This window comes from Delphinus delphis, chromosome 2 (assembly GCF_949987515.2).
Source record: "Delphinus delphis chromosome 2, mDelDel1.2, whole genome shotgun sequence".
In the NCBI taxonomy this organism is placed as follows: Eukaryota; Metazoa; Chordata; class Mammalia; order Artiodactyla; family Delphinidae; genus Delphinus; species Delphinus delphis.
In genome coordinates, this window is record NC_082684.1 from 38785705 (window position 1) to 38809316 (window position 23612).

General features: G+C 40.1%; 1 protein-coding gene across 2 annotated transcripts in view; it reads left to right on the top strand.

Moving 5' to 3' along the window:
• Window positions 1-3564: 3564 nt before the first annotated feature.
• KCNH5 (potassium voltage-gated channel subfamily H member 5) overlaps window positions 3565-23612 on the top strand; it is a 324888-nt gene continuing 304840 nt past the window's right edge. For both annotated transcript variants that reach the window (XM_060003417.1, XM_060003416.1), the window contains exon 1: window positions 3565-3637. In XM_060003417.1, coding sequence (XP_059859400.1) covers window positions 3565-3637 — 73 coding nt within the window. The remainder of the gene's footprint in view (window positions 3638-23612) is intronic.

The window sequence follows — 23612 nt, forward strand, 5'->3', positions numbered from 1 at the left end:
CATATCCCCATATCTCTTCCCTCTTGTGTCTCCCTCCCTCCCACCCTCCCTATCCCACCCTTCTAGGTGGTCACAAAGCACCAAGCTGATCTCCCTGTGCTATGCAGCTGCTTCCCACTAGCTATCGATTTTACATTTGGTAGTGTATATATGTCCATGCCACTCTCTCACTTTGTCCCAGCTTACCCTTTCCCCCTCCCCGTGTCGTCAAGGCCCTTCTCTAGTAGGTCTGCGTCTTTATTCCCATCTTGCCCCTAGGTTCTTCATGACCTTTTTTTTTTTTTTTTAGCTTCCATATATATATATATGTTAGCATACAGTATTTGTTTTTCTCTTTCTGACTTACTTCACTCTGTATGACAGACTCTAGGTCCATCCGCCTCACTACAAATAACTCAATTTCGTTTCTTTTTATGGCTGAGTAATATTCCATTGTATATATGTGCCACATCTTCTTTATCCATTCATCTGTTGGTGGACACTTAGGTTGCTTCCATCTCCTGGCTATTGTAAATAGAGCTGCAATGAACATTTTGGTACATGACTCTTTTTGAATTATGGTTTTCTCAGGACATATGCCCAATAGTGGGATTGCTGGGTCATATGGTACTTCTATTTGTAGTTTTTTAAGGAACCTCCATACTGTTCTCCATAGTAGCTGTATCAATTTACATTCCCACCGACAGTGCAAGAGGGTTCCCTTTACTCCACACCCAGCATTTATTGTTTGTAGATGTTTTGATGATGGCCATTCTGACCGGTGTGAGATGATACCTCATTGTAGTTTTGATTTGCATTTCTCTAATGATTAATGATGTTCAGCATTCTTTCATGTGTCTGTTGGCAGTCTGTATATCTTCTTTGGAGAAATGTCTATTTAGGTCTTCTGCCCATTTTTGGATTGGGTTGTTTGTTTTTTTGATATTGAGCTGCATGTACCTGTTTTTACAGTTTTTGCCTCTATGAGAAATGCATTTTTCACTGGGGTCAAGAGCCAGGGGTGATGGTGGCTGGGATTCCTGGTTTTCATCCAGGCTACACAGGTTCAGTTCCTGGGCAGGGAATTAAGATCTCGCTTCACACCACCACTCACCGCTGCCTGTCCGAGATCACCCTTGTACACACCCGGTCAACTGCAGGAAGGGAGCTGTAACCTCAGCCACATCTCTGACTCCTGTCATGGCAGGCCAACCACAAAGATCCAATCTGTGCCTGAGTCCCTTGTAATTTAACTAGTCATAATGTACCTAAACACATTTAGAAGGCAGTCTATCTGTAGGGAAATAAACTTGCACCACCAGCCGTGCTTCGGGTAGAAAGCAAGGCTAGACTAGTGTTATTGTACCGAGTCTCTTGATTTTGTGCGGAAAGAATCCTAGCAGAGCAAACTGCTCTTTACCTCGCATCAACCTTCTGGGTTTGCTCAGCCGCCTAAGCACTGCAGGAACGGGTGGAAATTGCAGAGGAGAGGGAGAAAAGGATCCTAAGATAAAGCCTGGATCCTGGCTGTGTATTTATGTGTCTCTCAGCTACAGGCAATGGCCCTTACATCGACCGCTCTGGAGAGGCAGTGATGGTAACCTGAGGCCAGTGATTGGTAATCTAGGGGTTTAGGCAAGACACCGCCCCCACTCCCCCCTCCCCCTCCCTCCTTGCCCAGGGTAGGAGCCAAGCAGGAGTTGTTTCCTCTGACCCCTGCCGGGGAGATTCCCAGATTCCCGCTGTCTCCGGGTAACCTAACCTTGACCGTTCCTAACAGGGGTTATCTAGCATATTCTTATCTAGCAAATGGGGACGCCCCCATCCAACTCTCCTTTCGCCTGCCTACTTAACACTTTGCCTCGCCACCAACCTCTCACCTGGCCGCAGTGCACTTTCTGTCCTCACTCCTTGACCCTGTTTATGCAGTCGTCCTTTCTAGACTGGCCCTGGCGAAGCCTCTGGAGGGGAAGCCGTAGATCAGTTCCTCTCAAACTTGAGCGGGCATAATATTTATCCGGAGGGCTTGTTAAAACATTGTTGGCCCTCGCTCCCAGAGTTCCCGGTTTCCTAGCTCTTGGATAGAGCCTGATAATTTGCATTTTTAACAGGTTCTTAGGAGATGCCCCCAGTCCGGGACCACTTTGAGAACCACTGCTTTAGATAAAAGAAGGTGCCGGTGCCGCGGCGTGAGCTCCTCCATTTCTTTCCATCTCTATCCCCGGTCCCTTTGCACTTACGCTATTTTCCCTTCTCCGTCATAGACTCTGGGTTTTGGACTCTGTTTCTAGCGGTTCCCCTCCTGTCGCCGGTTCCGAGCGTTGGTAGAGAAATTTCCTGCCCACACTCCCCAGTCCTGTGCAGCGTCGCCCCCCCCCCCCCCCACCCGCCTTTACTGTTTTTCCACAGCAAACGCTGCCCGCTGCACTCTCCCTTCTCTTGGGTGTGAATTATTCACTCTCGTCCCTTACTCCTTGCATTAAGTGCAACCTTTTCCGCAACTTAGCAGTGGCTGGGCTCGCTGCTCTCCTGTTCGCTCCGCAGCCCTGGGAAGCATCCCTGTACTGCCGCCACGCTCCTCCGCGCGCCAGACCCAGCCTGGGGCGCCGGGGCCATTCCCGCTCCTGCTCTGCGCTCCCACCCTATCTGGCTCGAGCTCCAAGGTGTGGGCCAGGGCGGGTGCTGAAATCTCCTCTGTTGAGCTTCGGGCGCCGAAGCCCAGAGGGGGACGGTAGCAGCGTCAGGTGGCTGTTCTGCGTCCCCGCGCGTCGCTCAGTCAGTCTCTGCTGCGCGCTCAGCCCGGACTGGAGCGGGAGATGATCAACACCTCCGCCCCGGCAGCTGCGTCCCCGGGAGCAGCCGGGACTCGGGACCTTGGCAGGAGAAACTGAGATGTGACCCCTCCGACTGCCCATTGCCCTCTTTGGCATCCTGCCTGCTTCTCCCACTTCCTCTCCCACTCCACGGCTCAACTGGACAGCGAGCGTTTGCCTCGATCTCCGGGGAGAGAGGAGCGGCCACCAGGCGCACAGCCGGGCAGAAGTTGGGCTCAGCTGGGCAGCGCTGATCCAGCTGCGCCGGAGGGGTAGGCTAGGAAGTGAGAGAGGAAGGCGAAGTAGAGGGTCTGGGAGATAGGGCTTTGAGTGGGCTTTTCCTGCTCCCCCGGCCCCGGGGTCGGGGCAGGGGGAGAAATGCTGAGCCCGCGCGTAGGTGATCGCCGCCGCGACAGCAGCCTCAGCAACAGCTTCAGCATCAGCACCGGCGGGACAGCGACAGCGGGGGCGGCGCAGGCGCACTGTGCCCCGCGGAGCCTGCAGTTCCCGAGCCCCGTGTGCGGCACCGCCACAGTCTGGGCAGCGGCGGCCGGGGGAGCGCTACTACCATGAACTGCCTGGTCCTTCTCCCCAGAGCTGCTCATCCGGGTCGGGCTGGAGACTCAGTCAGGGGACCCCGTCGCCGCCGCCGCGCCCCCTCTTCTTTGGGCTCGATCTTCTCTTCCACCTTTTCCTCTTCTTTCTCCACCTTCTCTTCCTGCATTCCCCCCTCCCCCGCCGCGGATCCTGGCCGCTGCTCTCCAGACCCAGGATGCCGGGGGGCAAGAGAGGGCTGGTGGCACCGCAGAACACATTTTTGGAGAACATCGTCAGGCGCTCCAGCGGTAAGAAGAGTTGCAGTCAGAACACCCCTCCACCTCCATCCTGCCCACCCACGCCCCCCATCCTCCCCGTCCCATCCCTCTCCCAGGGCGGGAGGGGGACGCAGACCGCCCTACCTGGCGGCTGCAGTTACAAGATGGACCTGATTTTAGGTGGGAGTGGGAATGAGGTGGCAGAGGAAAGTTAGTTGCATCCCCTCCCCAAGACGTACTCTCCCCCCTCCCACCTGTCCAGAGCCCAGAACCGCAGGAAGCCAAGGGGGAGTAGCGGCTAGGGTGTAGGTACATCTGGAGAACAGAGTTGAGTTTCGCTTTGTTGAGGGATATCTTTTTTGTTCATCGTTTCCCCACATTTTTAAACAAGTAGGCTGAAGAGACTGATCAAATTCTTAGAGTTAATCTCAGTGGAAGGGTTCCCTCAAGTTGGGAATGGCTGTGAAAGTGGCTACTTAAGATTTAGTCTCTGGAATGGCTTTCAGGCCCAATGGGCACCGTTGAAAGGAGCCTTGTGTATGAGAGGGTAGCTGGAGTTGAACCTAAGAAAGAGAGTCAGTTCTGGAAAAATGGGAAGGCAATTATTATGGTCAAATTTGTGTTTAAAGTTTTTTTTGTTTTTCTGTTTTGCATTGGTCTGTATTGATCTATATGATATATTTGATTTGACTTAAACAGGAGAAATGTAGAAGGGAAGCAATAGCTACTGTGCTTTTAAAGTAACTGGAGAAAGAATTTTAAAAATGCCATTCTACCTTGCTACTGATGTTAGTGTTTTCTTGCCTTAAAGTGTCTTTGAATTGCCATCCATTTATGCATTCATTTCCTCTAAGATATCGGAATGGGGATGGTTATATATTTCACATTTTAGGACCTTATAAACTTTGCGTTTTACTGAAATATACATTTTCTACTTGCTTTCAAATCTTTTATATAATTTTCAATTTTGTAAGATATGTAAAGATATCCTTTAAAGATATGTAAAATATCCTTTAAAGTTTTTTGTTTTTTTTCCTTCAGAGACCTGTTATTATATTTTGAGATCCTTTGCTTGGAGAATTATGAGAAAGACATTTCTGCATGTTGATTACAGTAGATTTTGGACCAAAGCAATGGAAATACTCTATGCAATTCCATAATCATTGTTCATTCATTCATTCATTCATTCAGTGAAACAATATTTATTTGGGTGCCTTATACAAGAGACACTCTGTGGGGTCCTTCGGATAAAAAAATGATTAAGACACTTCTGCTCTCAAAAAGCTCCCTCCTTAGTGGCAAGACAGAGGCACACTCAAATGATAATAAATAATTAAATACAATTATGCTCTTCCTGAATTGGTAGATTAGGTTATATTAATTCCTAGGATATGAGCTCTTCTAAAACTAGGCTTGCAAATATTTCCCCTGATTTGGGGACTATATGTAAGTGTCCCAAGGTATGTCTCATCAAGCTCTGACATGGTATTTGGTTTTCATTTGAGGCTTTTGACTTTATTTCTTCGCATTTGGTCAATGCCTGATACTATACAAGTCTTGAACAGACATTTTTGGGTTCAAAAAAAAGTAGCTAATAGGCCTGATTTAGTGTAAAAAAAAACTATAATACTTTTAGCCATTCCAGTGTGATTTCAAATGTGTTTGATTTTTTATGATAATATAAAATATTAAAAAATATATACTATAAATATAAATAAATGGTAGCCAATTTCTATGTTTATACATTACTTTCTTATATTAATATTGTACAGAAACCTAGAGTACAAGGAGATACTACTGTTAAAACAACCAGGTTGGGAAATTTAGAGATTATTGGAATTAGCTATTTAAGGTATATCAGTCTGTTTTTCAGCTCTCTCATCCTCTTGGGTTATTTCAACTCCATGCAATTTGGTCTGTGAGAGGACTTCTCAGAGAAGGCCTTAAAGAATAAAATCTGGAGGCTGTCTATTGCTCTGCGTGGTAACCAGAAAGGAGATGAGAATTCCTTGGCTGAAGTTCACTCATATAGCATCTTTGGTTGAAACTTCTCATACAGACTGGAACTATGAGCCAGTTTGTAGAATATCTTTTATTTCTGATATACCATGAAATTAAGACTTACCTTATGTGGCTTAGAAAGAGCTGCTTCCGTTGCCTCCATTTTAAATCTACCATCCAAGTCGATGAAGGTTTTATCTGTTTTACACTTCATGTTATCATTGCTTCACTGGTTTAATGTTTCTTTCCATGGATAGCACCAAGTACAAATGAAAATTTATCTGTTTTTGCATTTTAAGTACCACCTCTAATTGCTTATGGCTAACTTTTTTTTTTTTTTTTTTTTTTTTTTTGCGGTACGCGGGCCTCTCACTGTTGTGCCTCTCCCATTGCGGAGCAACAGGCTCCGGACGCGCAGGCCCAGCGGCCATGGCTCACGGACCCAGCCGCTCCGCGGCATGTGGGATCTTCCTGGACCTGGGCACGAACCCACGTCCCCTGCATTGGCAGGTGGACTCTCAAGCACTGTGCCACCAGGGAAGCCCTGGCTAACTTTTAATACCACTACTCAAAACCTCTGAGCTTTGTTTGAAATGTGTTAGATATTTGAGGAAAGTGTATGAGCATGTGTATGTAATCAATAACGGAAAGTCTCAGTGCCACTTGTACAGGAAGAACCTCAGAAATTGAGAATTACGGTACTAAATTTCTCTACACATTTATGTGCGAGTATCCCACACTTGTTGCCATTTCTATATGATTTGGCAGAGAAATAGAAAAATTCATTCTGAGAAATTGAGATTAACAGAAAATTCCCTTCAGGGTTCTCACAGATGGATTGAGTTTGTCACCGTGAAGATTTCATTATTCACTAACTTAACAACATTGAAAGTGAAGTATTGGCAGAGCTTTAGTGGAAAAGAAAAGAGGCAGCATTTCTAATACAGCTAAGACTTGAAGAAAGATGGGTTACTATTACCCCATGAAGTGCTTCTCTTTCTGATACAACATCATTTTCTTCTTATGAAAATATCAGATCTTTTAGTGAGAGTCGGAGTAGAAGCATATCTAGAGATACACACAGATAAACATACAGACAGGTATCTACCCAGACACAAAGGTAGATGCAGAGGAAGTAAACTCTCTCTGTCTCACACATAGAGCAAAAGAGAGATGTAAAAAGTAGCAGAAATACAAGGAGAGAGGGAAGGAGAGAGAGGGAGGGAAGGAGTGTGGGAGGGAGAGGGACGGGGAGAGATAGAGAGAAAGAGAGAGAGAGAGGGAGGAAAGGAGGGATACTAGATATGAAAGGGCAATGGACACCAAGAGAAAACGTCAAGCTTTTATTTGTCCACGGTGATCACTAATGAGCTGGAATCTCAGCAAATTAGAAATCTGTCAGAAAACTTATTGATGCAGAAGAAAAGAGCAAGAAGTGTGGTATATTTGGGTATAGCTTTTAAACATGAGGATATCCTAATAAAGTTCCAAACTCCTCAGTTGCAATTTCCCAGAATAACAGTGCTGTATTCTTTGCCTTAGAGTAGCACTGTAGCCTATTTGCTGTTATTTTACACCTCTTGAGATTGGCTTTTTATTTTCCTTGTTTAGTTGACACAGTCTGTTATGGGAAAACATTTCAAATTGTCACTGGTGATTCAAAGTCTATAAAATAAAATAATGAGGGCCATTGAGTAGGATGGATACAAACATACTTTATAGCCAAATCCCAAAATAGTAGAAGTAGGGAATTCCTCTCTTTAGTTTTAAGATAAAAGATAAGATCATTTTTAGACAAATAAAAGTAATTACAATCATTTTTAACATGTGATTCTAGTAGGTATAGAGTACACATTATTACTCCAAGAAATTGCAAAGGTCAAAATCAAAAATGCAATAGCAAGGTTTAGATAACGTTTTTGGCTAGTAGAATCAAAATATGTTGGTAGGAAGGGAAAGTTTGGGAACCATGTGGTGAGTTCATTAACTGCGTGCAGTGTCTCATAGGAGGCCCCCGTCCAAAATGCCTACTGACCGAATCTGTGTCTGGAACATTATCAGGCCATCTTCCCTTATTTAAACCTTGCATAGTATTTATGCAAGCTATTCACCAATATATTTTGGGCCATAGGGAGCAGTACACTTATGGGTAGAGGGTAGGTACCTGAAAGAAAGCAACAGTTTTTTAAGACTTTTAGGTAGAATTTTAGATTAAAACAAAACAAAACAAAACATTTCCAAGGCCTTCAATCTGATTATTGCTTTGGGCAGTACATTTTATATATATGTTGTCTTTGATTCCTTAACAAATAGGCAGAAATGATTAGTTTGGGTGACAGTAAACCTGGTTGCCATCTCGAAAATTTTTAACTATAAAAATAATGTCTTTTAAATTAGAATTAACTGTTCTTTAATATTTTAAACATTATGAAAAACTAGAAATGTTTTTCTCTTTAGAGAAAAAAGGGGCCCAGGAAAGAAGAAAACAGAAAAGGCAGTATTTTATGAACCACTTAACCTTCAAGAGAAGAAGTTGAGTATACTCAGTTATCCATTTTGCCTGAAATACCTGCTTGCACAAGCACTTTCTTTACTCAGTGCTCTTACTTATAGGAAAATCCAAAATCATTTTTATGCTATAATTAATATTTGTAAAAACTAAGATCTTAAATGAGAACCTATAGGAGGGGCAATAAGGGAACTAGTGATTTAAAAACAGAACAAAAAAGAAATATTAACTCATAATTCTCATCCAATTAAAAAAATTGTGGAAAACAAATGGATTATTTTGGGGTTTTTTTGGTATAGAGTACTTGATATTTTTTCTTGAAAGATCTAAAATACTATTCAGGAAATGTTGATAAAACCACTTAGAGTTTTTGAAGCTTTGGTTTACCCAGGTCTTATAATGTATCACTTTTACCTTTAAAATATCATAGAGATTGAAATTATACTGACCACTTCCTAAATTATATTTATAAGTAAGCCAGAGGATTGTCCCTTGCTTTAGAGTCCACACTGCCTTGTATAACAAATGCAGTACTTTGTGGACTAGAGAGTTGCTTGTCCCAGGACATTCTTGTGTCCACTAGAAATTGCTCTGTTTGTTTATCTTTTGCTTGATTCCAGAAGCAGAGTATATAAGAAATCCACGTGCCTAGCCATCTGTCAACTGCCCTACTAAAAGAAACATAAAACAGTATTTTTGTTAATAGAAGGGAGTGGCTATGATTGTTTTAACTGATGGTGACTGAGTACATTTCTATAAAGGAGTCTTTTATTTTAGTCAATATTTATCTTTTACTTTCATTGTTAATAACAGCTGCTTGGTAGCATAGAGGAACAACGCTTCCCACCTTCTCTCCAGTGTCTGGTCTAGGAAAAGTTGTAGTTCTCCAGAGCGCTGTAGTTACCATTCACCACAAGAGGGCACTATAGGTTCTGCCACAGGTGAACTAAGTAGTTAATATCTTTCTGTTTCTCTTTTCTGTCCTTTTCCTCAAGTTTGGGGGTTAAAATCAACGCAGTTAGTTCTTACTCTTGGCAGAAAATGTCTAAAACACAAGACATATAGGAAAGTGAAACGAAGAAAGGAATTGACCTACGTTTTGTGACTGAATGTGATATTAGTAAAAACAGTTTATGGAAACAAATTCAAATAAATTTTAGACTAGTAGAATATTTACTTTGGCAGATGAACAAAATTTTATTGTAATAAATCATCTCAGTGTGGTGACAATGTGTATGAAATATAAAGTTTCGCAGAATAAAAATGTATAAATAATGTTCATACCAGAAGGATGAATATATATTTTCTATTTCAACAAAAATTTTCCTCATCAGATATCTTGATATAATTTTGATTAAGTTGGTGAAGCAGAATCAGTTCATGACAGTGCTTTGATCTTATTAAAAGATAGTTTACAGATTTACAGTTACTTACCTAGGGTATTATATGATTCTAGTATTTTGATGCTATCCAAACTTTAAAAATAAAATACAGAGCTAAAGTAAATATTCCTCAAAGTTCTTCAAATTTATTAAACTCTCAAAAAAATATGATTGGAGACATATTACTTTAAGAGGTTCTTTTTCCTGTCAGTCATCAAGTCTGAATCTTGGTTTTAGGGATTTTTTTCTTTTTGGTAGGGTTAGAAACCATATTTTGAGAGGTGCTCTGAAATGTCCCAAACAAAATCATTTTTAATGGGAAAAATTAAAGTATGCCATATAGCACTTTTATGAAGAACAGAGATACATAGTGAAATCAAATGAACATGAATAACAAGTCACAAAACCAGTGGTAATTATTGTTGCGGAAATTGAGGTCAAAGAAAGTAGTCTTGATGTGCTGTAAGAAATGGACATTTGTAAAACATCTTTCTTTACTCATAGAATTTTAAAAACTCCAGTCATATGTTCTCGCCACACACACAATAAAAGAAAACACTAGCTATGTGAGATGATGGACATGTTAATTAGCTTGATTGTATATGTATATCAAACCATCAAGTTGTACACTTTAAATATATACAATTTTTTTTTTTTTTTTTTTTTGCGGTACGCGGGCCTCTAACTGTTGTGGCCCCTCCCGTTGCGGAGCACAGGCTCTGAACGCGCAGGCTCAGCGTCCATGGCTCACGGGCCCAGCCGCTCCGCGGCACGTGGGATCTTCCCGGACCGGGGCACGAACCCGTGTCCCCTGCATCAGCAGGCGGACTCTCAACCACTGCGCCACCAGGGAAGCCCTAAATATATACAATTTTTATTTGTCAGTTATACCTCAACAAGGCTGAAAAAAAAAAATCCTTAGTGTGTTCCACTAAATACCCTAGCTTAATAATGTATGATATAACTCCTTTTCATTATTGAAGAATGACTAAAAGGAGTAATTTAAATAGTCTCATTTTATATAATGTAGAAGTTTTAGTATTGGAAAGGCTTGGTCTTGAAAGATACTTGATCAAATGAAGGCTGTGACAATATTGTCACATATATCAGTGTGTTAGACATTATTTTAGTATTTGGTTGTTTATGGATACTGTTACTAATACAGAGAAATATTTGTGTACATTCTAGATAGTAGTTTTGTGATATGTTAAGTTTTCACATGGGAAAAGATAGGAAAAGTAAATAAAAAGTGAAATAGTTTATAAAGGAAGAGTGGTTGAAAAGCTGCTTGAAATTTTATTGAAATGGATTTCTTTCTTTCTTGGGTATGGTCCCATCAGAGAAACATAAGTACAAAATCCTATTGATTTCACAAGTTATATGATTTGAGATCTGAGCTTAGGTGCATAATCAGCAGTTTCTAGAGGTAATGACATGTAACTGGGAAGTTGTGGAAGTGTTGGTATATGGACTAAGCTTCTTGAGGATATGGGTTATACCTTACACATGCACATAGCACTAAGTACTAGTTGAATAAATGGTTTTTTTGCTATTGCCTCCTAAACTAACCAAGTCTAGAATTGATTTTTTTCCTCAAACACTGCTGATTAAATCTATTAAGTAAGCTTGTGTCAGTAATTGTATAGTTTAAAATAGTTAGGTAACTAATGTGTATATCTGAAAATGGACACCACATTGTACAGGGAATATCAGATGGGACTCATGAGAGCATGAGAGGTGAATGTGTATGTGATCTCACACTCATCTCTTATTCCAACTTGATGTACAGCTGAAATATTTCCTATCATTTTTGTTCTAATCTCCAAGGGCTTAGAAGATAGATTTTTATACAGGAAATAACTGTTTAGAAATTTGTTGATCCTAACTATTGTTTCAAAAACGATTTTGCAGTTAGGAGTTATGGATGGTAAGTTTTATCCTTGGGAATTGATCCGTACCAGTTGATGTATCTTCTGAGTGAGTTCTGCCTTGAGAAGCAGCTTGCAGTCCTGTGCACTATCCAGAGGAAGAGGCAGAATAGATTTTGGCTTTTTAGAGGCTGCATGGCCAGCCTCAGATCACCAAGTTTAACTGAAAATCAAGCAGCTCACTTAGATTGAGGGCAAATTTCATCTTTATCCTGATCTTTTCTGTAAGCCTTGTCTGTCTGCTGGCATATTTTTGATTGGGGACAAATTATAGCACAATGAGTTTATTTTCACATATTTATGGCATTGAGAGAATAGAGGAATTTTTCAATGAGGGCTAAATAATCCCAGAATAAACTCCCCTAAAAATAACTCCCATCCTTTTGCTTGGTGTTCATTCTCTTTCTAGTTAGTCATTCACTAATTCAACATATATTGTTGAGTGCCCACTATGTGCTAGGCTCTGATCTAAGCACTGGGGATGCACATTGAACACAATGATAAAAATAACATTTCTCCTTTTTTTTTTTCTTTCTGTGAGGGGCAGTGTGCACACTGGTTAGGCACCATAGGTTCTGGAGGCTTGCATTAAAGTCCTGGCTCTGAGGCTTACTAGCTCTGTGACTTACTTATCTATACCTAGTTTTCTCCTTTGCAAAATGCAAGTAATAAAAGTGCCTTAGCTTACGGTGTTGGAGTGAGGATTAAATGAGGAAATACATGCAAAGTGCTGAGAACAGTGTTTGGCACATAACAAGCACCATATCAGTATCAGTGTGGTTAGTTATTGTTATTAGTTAGATGTTTAAAACTTCGAATGCACCATCTGTAGCTGATGCCTTTAATTCTTGGTTACCATTTCCTTTTGCACCTCTTTTCAATAGATTTCTGTCTAAACCTTAATGTTGAAACTTCTAGAAGTTTACAGGTCAGCATTCTTCTTGTGAATCCAAAAACCTTGTGTTTGTCCATATTTTTCTGGCTCTGTAGGATTTAAGACTCTGCTCCCCTACCCTCTCCACACAAGTTCATCTTTTGGCTTTCATGACTTTTCACTTTCTCCTGCCCTTTTCCCTTCCTTTTTCTATACCCTTTCTATTCCTTTTCTATCCCCCTTTCCCTTCCCCTCTCCTCCTCTTTCCTCTCCTGAAGGATGGTTGTCATTCAGGTTTAACCTTCAGCTGTCTTTCTTACATCTTTACCCTCCTTTTCAGAGCAAGTTTGTCCTCGGTCATAATTTAAAATGTATCCTTTCTGTTCTCCAGTCCTGTATTTCCAGTGGCCTGTAGAATTACTCTTGTACACCTCACAAGTTATCTAAAACTCAGTGTGGCTAGAGAATTGAATTTGTCATTGGTTTTGGCTTCAAATAGACTTACTTTTTTGGTATTTCCCCATTTCTGTCAGAGGTGTCTTTAATATTTTACTCTTTTAGTCTCGAAATCTTAGGGTCATTTTTGGCTTCCCACTCAGTGTAATATTAGTCTTACTTGCTAACCAGATTACTGATCCCTAGGGGTAAGAATTTTGCCCAATAGTTTTTTCTTACCCTTTATAAGCGCTGTGTGCCGAGTGAGTGAATTCCTGCCCGTTCACTCTACTGACTCAGGGCATGAAACATGTCCATTACCGATATCATATACAGCCAGCGTGTATAGGTATGATAGACCAAAGGAGGAGTAACAGGTTGAAAGAAGAGTTGCCTCACTACTGGGCCCAGAAACAAAAGATCTCCTCTGAGAGTGAGGAATGTAAGGTGTGATACATTCTCCTTGTTCATTCCCAAGCAGCTTCTTTTTCTACTAGAGCAACCATCGTCAAGGTAAGTGGTCATCTTTCTGGAACTCTGTGGGGCAGAGAACAGTGCTCGCAACAGAGCAAAGGCATTTCCATCTTGTCTTGACACAGACTTCCGTCCTGACTCTAGCCATTACTCTTGGTGACATCCTAGGGCTCTACAGAATTATAGTAACTACCTTGTGGGTTTGCTGGGAAGATTCAGCAAACCCACAAATGTAGCGGATCTTGCACTGTGCTTCGTCATAGCAAGGGCTTAATAAATATTCACCTGTTCCTATTTTCTCTGAGGTAGGGGAGATATACTTTTCTTTTTTTTAACCTGAAGAAAGCAAAGTATTAGATAGTTAAGGCTTTCCTGAGTCTTAAACTGGTGGATCTGAGATTAAAGGCATTTGGATTCACTTTCCCAAGGGCTTACTTATTTGGAGAAAAAACCCAAAACAAAAACAAACAAATAAACGCCACTCTTTCCCCCAACAAAAAAAGCTACTACTTACAGTCAAAGAAACATCAGTTCTTTTTACCTCAGTAATTGGCAGTGCTTGGAGAAGCTGAAGAAGGCAGAAATTCAGCCTCTTTTTGTAACTGGCTCAGTGAAATGGCCAAAGGAGAGAAATGAATTGAATTTGTGCTCTGTGTCTTTCCCTTGAACAATTAGCTCCTAATGCATAGATAGTAGAAATTTAAAAAAAAATAGGACAAAGCTTTAGAAAATTAGTCGGATTGTAAATGCATTCAGAAAAGCCTCACGTCTATTTTTTCTACCAGGTGTGGAGCTTAGACTAGTCTTTTAATTGAAATTCTCCATTAGTTATCTTGCTATTAGTGTTTGATTGCCTTAAAAGGTTAACTTCAAAGAAAATAGAATCCCTTTAGAACAGCTGCAGTTCATTTGCAAAAACAGGGTTTGCTTATTTGCAAGATTGAAAAATGATGCTTAAACATTAAAAATGTAATACTTTATTCCCCCTGACAAACATATCTTGACTGATTTAGCTTTTATCCAAGATTATATAACTAGTGAATGTTTTAAGTCCTTAGGTATTTTAAGAAATATCATTGTAATGAAATTCAGTAAAAACTTGTTCTTATCTACAGCAGAGTGAAGGTTTTCTGTTGTACTATGAGACTGTGAATCTCATAGGCCATTATTGCAGTTATCTTTTACTTTTAATGATTCTGACAAGTATACTTTTTAGAAACACATCTTTCATGAACAAAACACCAGTGATTAAAAGTAGAACCTTTGAATTGTTGAACATTTGTGTGTGTGTGTAGAAATATTTTCTATAACAAAATTGCTATTATTCCTACCATTAGAATTTCAGGAATATAAGTTAAAGTATCTCATGAATTCTGAACCACTTTGGCTAGATGGAAAAATGATGAATTTAATGCCATCAAAGAAACACAGAAACTTAAAAATGTACCTTTGATCTTGAGGGAGATGAAAAGTGAAGGCATATTTTTATCTTTGATGACAGCTGAACAAGGTTGAATAAATTAACAGATATTTTTTGCATATTTCCAACTTCCACAGTGATGGTCTTCTTAATGTCGACAATTATTATTATATAACAATTAGTCTCATTGTGGAATGAGACAGGTACAAAGTGTATGTGTCTACACACACACGCACACACAGGCACACACACACACACATTTCCTTGATATAGAGCTGTAGGATAAAGGTGTATTTGTAAGGACATGAAACATACCAGTTTTATATTCTGTTATTGACATAGTAGAAGTGAGTAATGAACCTACCAGAAATCAACATTGTGGATGTGGGCATGATATATAAATTATTTATGCTTTTGTTTAGCTGTGTGTGCCAGGATTTTATTTAACCCAAATAAAAATGTGCTATATGTGCTCAGGGATGGTTCTGCTGTTACTGTTCTCTGAAACTTAAATATATCTATAGATATCACTCACCCACTTAAGACAAGTTTGAAAAGTAATATATGCTCCATGAGTTAAACTCACAAGTTTCCAGAGTTCAGGGAAATCTGTGTCGGAACACCTAATTTTAATTTTTTTTACAGAATTGTCAGTTCTTTGAAGAAAAATACCTAGCATAATTCTTATCTATATTCTTGACAGTGTCTAGCATTGCTGTAGTAATTATTGGCCGTATGACTTTAAATAGGAATACGAATTTTTATATTTGATCATTCAACAAACTTTTGTGGGTATACAGTGATGAACCAGCAGACATCATCCCTGCCCTCATGGAACTTGGAGTCTGGTGGGGAGATAGACGTTCAACAAACCCAGACAAAATATAAATTACAGACTGTGGCAAGCACTTTGAAGGAAAAAGGGAGGGTGCTGTGATCGAGTGTAACAGAAACTAATTTTGATTGGGAGATGGTGTCAAGGAAGACATTTCTAAGGAAGTAGTGTTGAATTGAGGCCTAAAGTAAGAGGTAACTAGATGATGAGTGGGCAGAAGAATATTTCAGGCAGAGAGAAAACATGTGAACCATGTGAAGCTTAAAAGCCAGTGTAGTTGGATTGCAGTGGGCAAAAAAAGAGGAAGGCGGGAAACAAGGGTGGAGAGACAGAGGCTTGACTGTTCTGGGTGAGGCTTTTGCATTGTATTCCAAGTGCAGGGGACAGTTCTCCTGGCCACAGGAGACACTTGCTGTATAACAGCAAGTTGGGTTGGAGGGAGGAACAGTGACAGTAGGGGACAAGCCAGGAGACTGTTGCAATTGTCCACGCAAGAGATGATGGTGGGTTGGCCTGGGAAGTAGCAGTAGAGAAGGAAAGAAGTGGATGCCTCTGCTGGTAGAATTATTAGGGTTTAGTGTTGAATTGGATGGCATGAATGAAGAGGTGTGAAGGATGACTTACTGGGTTTTGGCTCAAGCATCGGGCATAGAGAGAGGTAAGGATGGAGACGAAGAAAACTGAGATGGAGAAAACTGGGAGATTGCCAGGTTTGTAGTGAAGGTCTAGAGATCACCTGCATTATCACTTTGTTATCTAGCTCCCTTTTCATTCCCTTGAAGTAAGTAAGAATGCAGCCAAAGAGAGCTTAGTTCAGTGAGACTGTGTACAGAGGTGATTTCTGTATTCTCCTTACAGAGGTTCAGAAGAGTATCACAGGCCAGATAATTGGCTTGGACCGTCTGGTTGTTCTTGTGGATTAGAAATATGTAACTTCAAATTTTAACAGGAGGCTAGTTCAGATGAGAAACAAAGTAAATTTTTTTGTGTGTGTATGTATATATGTTTCCAAAGTAGGTTTTTTAAATTGAGGTATAGTCGATTTACAATATTATATCAGTTTTAGGTGTACAATATAGTGATTCAAAATTTTTATAGGTTATACTCCACTTACAGTTATTATAAAATATTGGCAATATTCCCTGTGCTATACAGTATATCCTTGTGGCTTATTTATTTTATACACAGTAGTTTGTAGCTCTTAATCTCCTACCCCTCTCCCCACTGGTAACCACTTAGTTTGTTCTGTCTATCCAAAGTAAAATTTTGAATAAAACCAAGATTCCCAAACCAAATCTAACTTTATAATGAATATTTGACAATCAGCATTGTCGAAATACCCTCTTCAGTACTTTTTAGAAAACATTAGTGATTGTTGCATGAGCTTCATTGTGTTGTTGCTTTTAAGCTCCAAATTTCCATTCTTGGCCACTGATTTTTGGAATGTGAATTCTTTAGCTCTTTGAATCCGAGAATTGCAGAGGGTGGGGTAATACTTGGAACTGTGAGCGCCTGCACTCAAGTCCTTCCCTCATGGAGGCCCTGGGGTTCTGTGAGAGTGGCTGCAAATAGCCCCTAGCTCAATTTACCGGTTTCTGCCTATACTTCACCTCTGCTGGAGGAGGTCTGTGCCAGGGTTTTAGGGCTTTCAGAATAAGGGTGATGATTTCTGGGTGGTGTGCTTCTCCAGGGTTAGGATTAAATGAATATAATGTGAGGGAAAATCTGGTTGACTTTTCTCAGAATCAGCACTAGACCTTGGAAAAAGAATAAATTAGTGAATGTGTTTTATTCAGCGTGTTTGGTTTCTTTCTGTGAAGTCCTTTCTTTTCTCACCTCCATGTCTTTGTTCTTCCTCAGTACTCTAGAATTTTTTTGTGCCTTAGGACTTCTTAAAATATCTGAAAACTTCTCTGTGCTTGTGCTTTGAAATACTTCCCTCTAGGGTAATTTGCATAAAAAAGATGAGAGGAAGAGAGAGAGGTTTAACCCCCAAAAAGGTGTTCCACACTTGTTAATGTCCATGGAATTTCTGGATCAGAGAATGGGGTAGTTTTCATAAGAACAAATGAAACGAAAACCTAAATAACCATCTAGTTATGCCAGATACAGGTAGTGTTGGAACAGCTCAGAGGAAAAGATTATTTTCCTGGAATTGCTATAGAAAGGAAGAATACATGCTTTTATATTGTTTTCATTGACTGAATATAACCTTTCTTCTTCCAGAAACTTCTGCCAGCAGAATTATTGACTTCATGGTTTATATGTGATCTCCTTTAGGAATGGGATTAATATGTAGTGGTATTAAATTGTAGTTACTTTCCTTGATGTCTGAAGAAATAGCACTGTAAAGAGGAAGTGCTTCCTTTATATTAAACGAAAACAAAAGTTTAAACAGCAGTTCAGAAATATAGTGATGAAATAGAAAGTCTTAGACGGTGAGGCCTAATTCTGTCTTTCTCCCCCACTAGATGCCCTTTTCCTGTGTTTGCCAAGTCCTCTAACTTCCCTGGCCTGCTTTCCATACTTAAAAGGAAGAAAAGGATGCACAAGATGGGTGTAGTCATGAGCTTGGGGAAGCACCTGATGATCTCACTAAAATGCAGATTCTGATTCATCAGGTCTGGAGTGGGTCGTAGGTTCTGCTTTGTTAATAAATTCCCAGGTGATACTGGTTTACACTTTGAGTGGCAAGGTATGAGAACAAAGTTTCCCAAACCTGGCTGAAAATGAGACTGACCTCTGAGGCTGTATTTTTGTGTTCCAATCCTAGGGAGTCAAGTCAGTGTGTCTGCATTAGAATTTAGCAATCTGTAGATTCTACTGCAGCTGCCAGCATTTAGGCATTATTGCAGTAGATCAGGGCTTCTCCACCCTGGCTGCATATTAGACCACATGAGAAGATTTAAATAACTTACGTCTGGCTCTCACTCCAGATCAATTAAAACTAACTCTTTGGGGCCTAGAACGAGTAACTCCTGTGGCCCCCTCCAATTCTCCTCAACCTCCATCCCAATCGAATGAATAGTCAAAATTGAGAAACACTCGTAAGGATCCTAGTGGGCATTTTGAATTAGGGGCTTGCGATTTCGTTTTTGACCTTCTAACACTTGAGGAAAAAGTGCTTGTTTTATTTCATGTCCATCTCTGAGAGGATACTCGATGGTCTTGAAAGAATATAGTAAGATGTTTTAAAGCCTCAAGCCCTTGCAGAGATCCGTTTGAGAGTTTGTCCATGTGTAGGATTATTGCTTCTGAAATGTTTTACTGGACTACTGCCACCTGGTAGGGATAATTACCCAATTCTTAGAGCCCTCATACAGGAACATCTGTGTATTTAAAACATTTGGACATGATTGTTTAGAAACATCATCAAGGACTGAAACAGTCTGAATCCCAAGGAAGGTTTAATTTTTCAGAATTCATGGCTGTTGGTGTGCTAAGAGCTGTGAGGACAGATCAGAACTGGTTTCCCTAAGCTTGGCTGATGAATGTCAGTGTATTTGTGCTGCTATTACAAAATGCCATAAGTTGGGTGGCTTATAACCAACAGAAATTTATTTCTTACAGTTCTGGAGCCTGCAAGTTCAAGATCAGGGTGCCAGCATGGTCAGGTTCTTTTGAGAACCCTCTTCCTGATTGCAGACTGCTGGCTTCTCAACGTGCTCTCATCATTATTATAAGGGCCCTAATCCCAATCATGAGGGTCTCCATCCACACGATCTCATTGAATCCTAATCAAATCTCAAAGGTCCCACCTCCTAATACTATCACACGAGGGGTAGAGTTTCAACATATCAATTTTGGGAGGACACAGGCATTCAGTTCATAACAGTGAGGATGATGATGGTTACTAAGAATTCTGGGCAATTTCTTTAATGACTTTATGTGTCCAAAACTTCTGAGCTGGTCTAGCTTTCTAGATTTGCAACTATTTCCTTTGTAAAGAAGTTATCCTTCAGTAAGTGTATTGCTTTTCCCTGCCATGTTTTAAAGCCAAAGGGAATTAAAATTTTCTGGGAAGCAATTTTAATTACTCTGCTATCTTGTTCTTAATATTTGTTAATAATACCAGATGTCATATTCACCAAAGCAATAATTTTTATGACTATAGGGAAATGGAACAGTTGTGTGAATATTTCATATACACATATTGCGTTTCAACTAACAGACAAGTTTCCGAAAGAAGCTCCTGGACAATTTAATACTGAGCAACTTCCCTCTAATTTAGCTTTTAACATTAAAAAAATCTGTCTTCCCTTCTTCTTTCTATCCCCCTTCCTCCTAATACTTTATTTTGTAGTTTAGCTCTCAGTATAATTTTATAGGTTTTGGTTTGCAGGGTCAACATTTAAAAATTTATTTTTTCTAGGTTCTTTGTTTATACACACACACACAGAGCTCACACACAGAAAGCTCTCTCTGGGTATATAATACAGTTGTAAAAAAATCTTATATATATAATAAACAATAACAGTTCATAGTTTATAAAGAATTTTTACTCCAATGGGTAGTTTATAAAGATTTTGCCTACATTACTCCATTCTCCACCAACTACCCAGAGTGGTAGGTATCGTTATGAGGAAGCCAATAACCTAATTAAAACTCCCCAGGTTTTTCACAGTAGCTCCCTTGGTAGTATTGAGACAGGATCCAAATGCTGGCAGAAAATTTGGGGAAAGGATTTTAATGATAATTTGATTGTTATGACTGTTTACCAGTTGATGACTAGTTATATGAAGGACCTAGCACTGTGGTTGATTTTCTCAGTTATGGTTTTATAAAACATTCAGAAATGATAGAAGCAGTTCTTATGCTTGTCTTCCTAACCCCAGAGCACATATTGCTAATGCATAATTATTAAGACCTTGAGGTAAGTGCTAGTAAGCACAGAGTCCAGTTACTTTACTCTCTGTTGGTCTAAATTAATGGAATCAAACTTGAAGCATAAAGATAAATGGAGAGCATATTTCCTCGACTATTTTTTAAAACTTAAAAAAAACTTTGAGTTGCTAGGTTTGATTGAATATGTAAGCAAATACTCTAGAGTGTACCTAGCAATTATCTGAATTGTCCATATTATATGTTATTGGTTAAAATCAAGTATATATTTTAAAAAATAAGACTGAAGATAGGCAGCATCTCAACAACTCACTTATTTAAAATTTAATTTTTATTTTATACAGCAGGTTCTTATTAGTTATCTATTTTATACAAATTAGTGTATATATGTCCATCCCAATCTTCCAGTTCATTCCACCCCCACACCCCTACTTTCCCTCCTTGGTGTCCATATGTTTTCAACAACTCACTTTTGATTCCAACTTCTAAATTCTTTTTCCTAAACCACTCCGCCTTCATGCTAATATGAATTGAACTCCCCCTGCCGTGAATTGTTTTAGGACTTACCTTTCATTCCTAGTCTTCTACTTTTCTGTCTAAAGCAAAAAATGAGGCACAGTTTCCCCTAGAAGAGGTTTGAAGTTGCAAATGTCTCAGTCAAGAATTAGAATTTGGGCTTCCCTGGTGGCACAGTGGTTGAGAGTCCGCCTGCTGATGCAGGGGACACAGGTTCGTGCCCTGGTCCGGGAAGATCCCACATGCCGCGGAGCGGCTGGGCCCGTGAGCCATGGCCTCTGAGCCTGCGCGTCCGGAGCCTGTGCTCCGCAACGGGAGAGGCCACAACAGTGAGAGGCCCGCGTACTGCAAAAAAAAAAAAGTAAGAGAGAATTTAAGGAACCTGGGTGCTAGTTCCTGCTTCTGACCTCCTGGGGCACTTGGTGCTTGGTGAGTTTCCAACTCACTGTGGGATGGAGTTGCATGTAGACATCTGGCCCAACACCTGGCAGAGAGTAAGGGCTCTGCTCCTGGTTGCTTTTGTTATTAATTTTGTTATTACACAGAATTACTAGGATGTAAGTGAAATAATATATCAACAGCAAATGGACAGTGAGAGCAGGGCCCTGCTGAGCTGAAGTCTTAATTTTCCCATCGTAGAGCTATTGAAAATGGTGCGTTGGGGTGGGGTTACATTTTTGATAGAAGAATTAACTAGGAACAGTTAGAGCTTCTGATCTAAATCCTAAAATACGTCTAGAAAACAAGTCTGTTTATGAGAGAGGGAGGTCTGCAAGGCCTTTGGGGATAGTTTGAAGCAAGTTTTTAAAACCATGAGATACAGCCCTCCATAGGGTGTAGGTCCATTTAATGGGTCTTGACTGGTGCAGTAAAAAATTGAAATAGAACAGAAATAGAGTACATTTCATGTAGTAAGAGTGTTATCTGAGAAATTTTTTCAGTTGTGTGTACATGTGTGTAAACACACATTGAGTCACTCTGTAAAATTTGTTTCTTACTATGAGCTTCAATTAAAGAAAGTTTGAGAAACACTGATTTGGATAGTTTCTGGGGAAAGAAGGCCTCCTGCAGTAGACCCTTTAATGTTTGTGGTCCTTCTGTTTTAGAACTGTGGGATTCTCTTTCCTGGGATACTGACAGTTCCTTTAATCAATAAGTAATTACTGTATTGTGACTCTTGTATGCATAGTAGGCGTAAACTTTATAGTTCTGAGGACTGTATCATCTATTTGAGAAGACAAAAAATAGCATATATGAAAGCATACATGAGGTATTTAGAGAGGCACTTCATACCAAATTTCATGATATCAATTATATAAAGAGAGATCCCTGCAAGAATCTGTGAATGAATGCATTTGTTTATTGATATAGTTAGACAATTAGCAAGCATATATTAGATGCCAGGCACTGTGTTAGGTATTGGAGGATCAAATAGAACTTACAGCTCAACAGGCAGATATGCATTAATCATTTCATGACACAAATAGGTGTCATGAGGCTGTCATAAAATTGCAACTTTGATAAGGACTTTGAGTGAGAGGTACGTCATGTCTAAAATTATTATGGATGACCTGGTCAGAAGGTCAGGGAAAGATTCACTAGAGTCATGACGATTGAGTTAAGATCTAAATAAATGTAGGTGTCAACCAAATGGGGAGGGAAAGCAATGATGTTCAGGCAGAGAGAATGTCAAGTTAAAAGGTCCTCCTATGGTGGGAGAGGACTTGAAACTTACAAGGAAAAACTTACAAGGAAAAAGTGGCTGGCTGTCATACTCAGGGCAAGGTGCAGAATGGTGAGAGTTGAGGTTTGACAGACTCTGAGGTCATTATAGGCCCTGCAAACTTGGGAGAGTTCTGAGAGCCCTGACAAGCTATTGACAGATGTTAAAGCAGGGAGGGGATACAATCCAGATTGAATTTTGAAAAGACCTGCCTGGCTTCAGTGTGGATAATCTATTGAAGGAGTCACTCAATGATTCCTTCATTGAGAGGGCCTGAGTAGACCGATTAGGTAGCTCTTGGCATGGTCTAGGGGAGAGATGATGGAAGCTTGGAGTTGGGAGAGATGATGGAAGCTTGGATTTGGGAGATGATGATGAGGATCTAGAGAAATGGAGAGATTTGAAAGGGTTCTAGGAGATAAAATTAATAAGATTTGGTAATAAGCTATAGGGGTAAACAGAAGGATGTTGAAAGATGGCTCCCAGATTGCTGCATGGATGGTGATCTCATTTTCTAAGATAGGAAACACTGGGAAAGCATCTGATTTGGGGAAATGACAGGTCATGGACATGTTCTACTGAGGTAAATTTAAGCTATCTATGAGGAGAGGTGAAGCTGGATATAAAGATCTAGAGTTTATAGAAGAAGTCTGGTTTGGAGATAGAGTTACTGAATCTATGGTGATAGGTTAAAGCAGAAGAGGAATGGACATAGAGGAACTTTAATATACTGACTGGATAAAGAGTATTGAGTCTGCAAAGGAAATGGAGTGTCCAGAGAATCAGGGAAATGTTGTTCTATGTAAGCTGAGGATTGAGACATTTTTAAGGAGGGAGTGGATACCATTGCTTCTGAATTATTAAGTGGAAAGGGTAAAAAGTGTCCTTTGGATTTGGTGACATGGAGAGATTATTGGTTACCTAGGTTGTCTTGGAGCGGTGAGGATGTAAGCCAGATAGGAGTGAGTTGGGTGAATAGGGGCTGAGAAGATAGAGCCAATGAGAATAGACAACTTTTATGAAAAGTTTGTCCTGTGAAGGGTTGGACACAGACAGATATGATGGT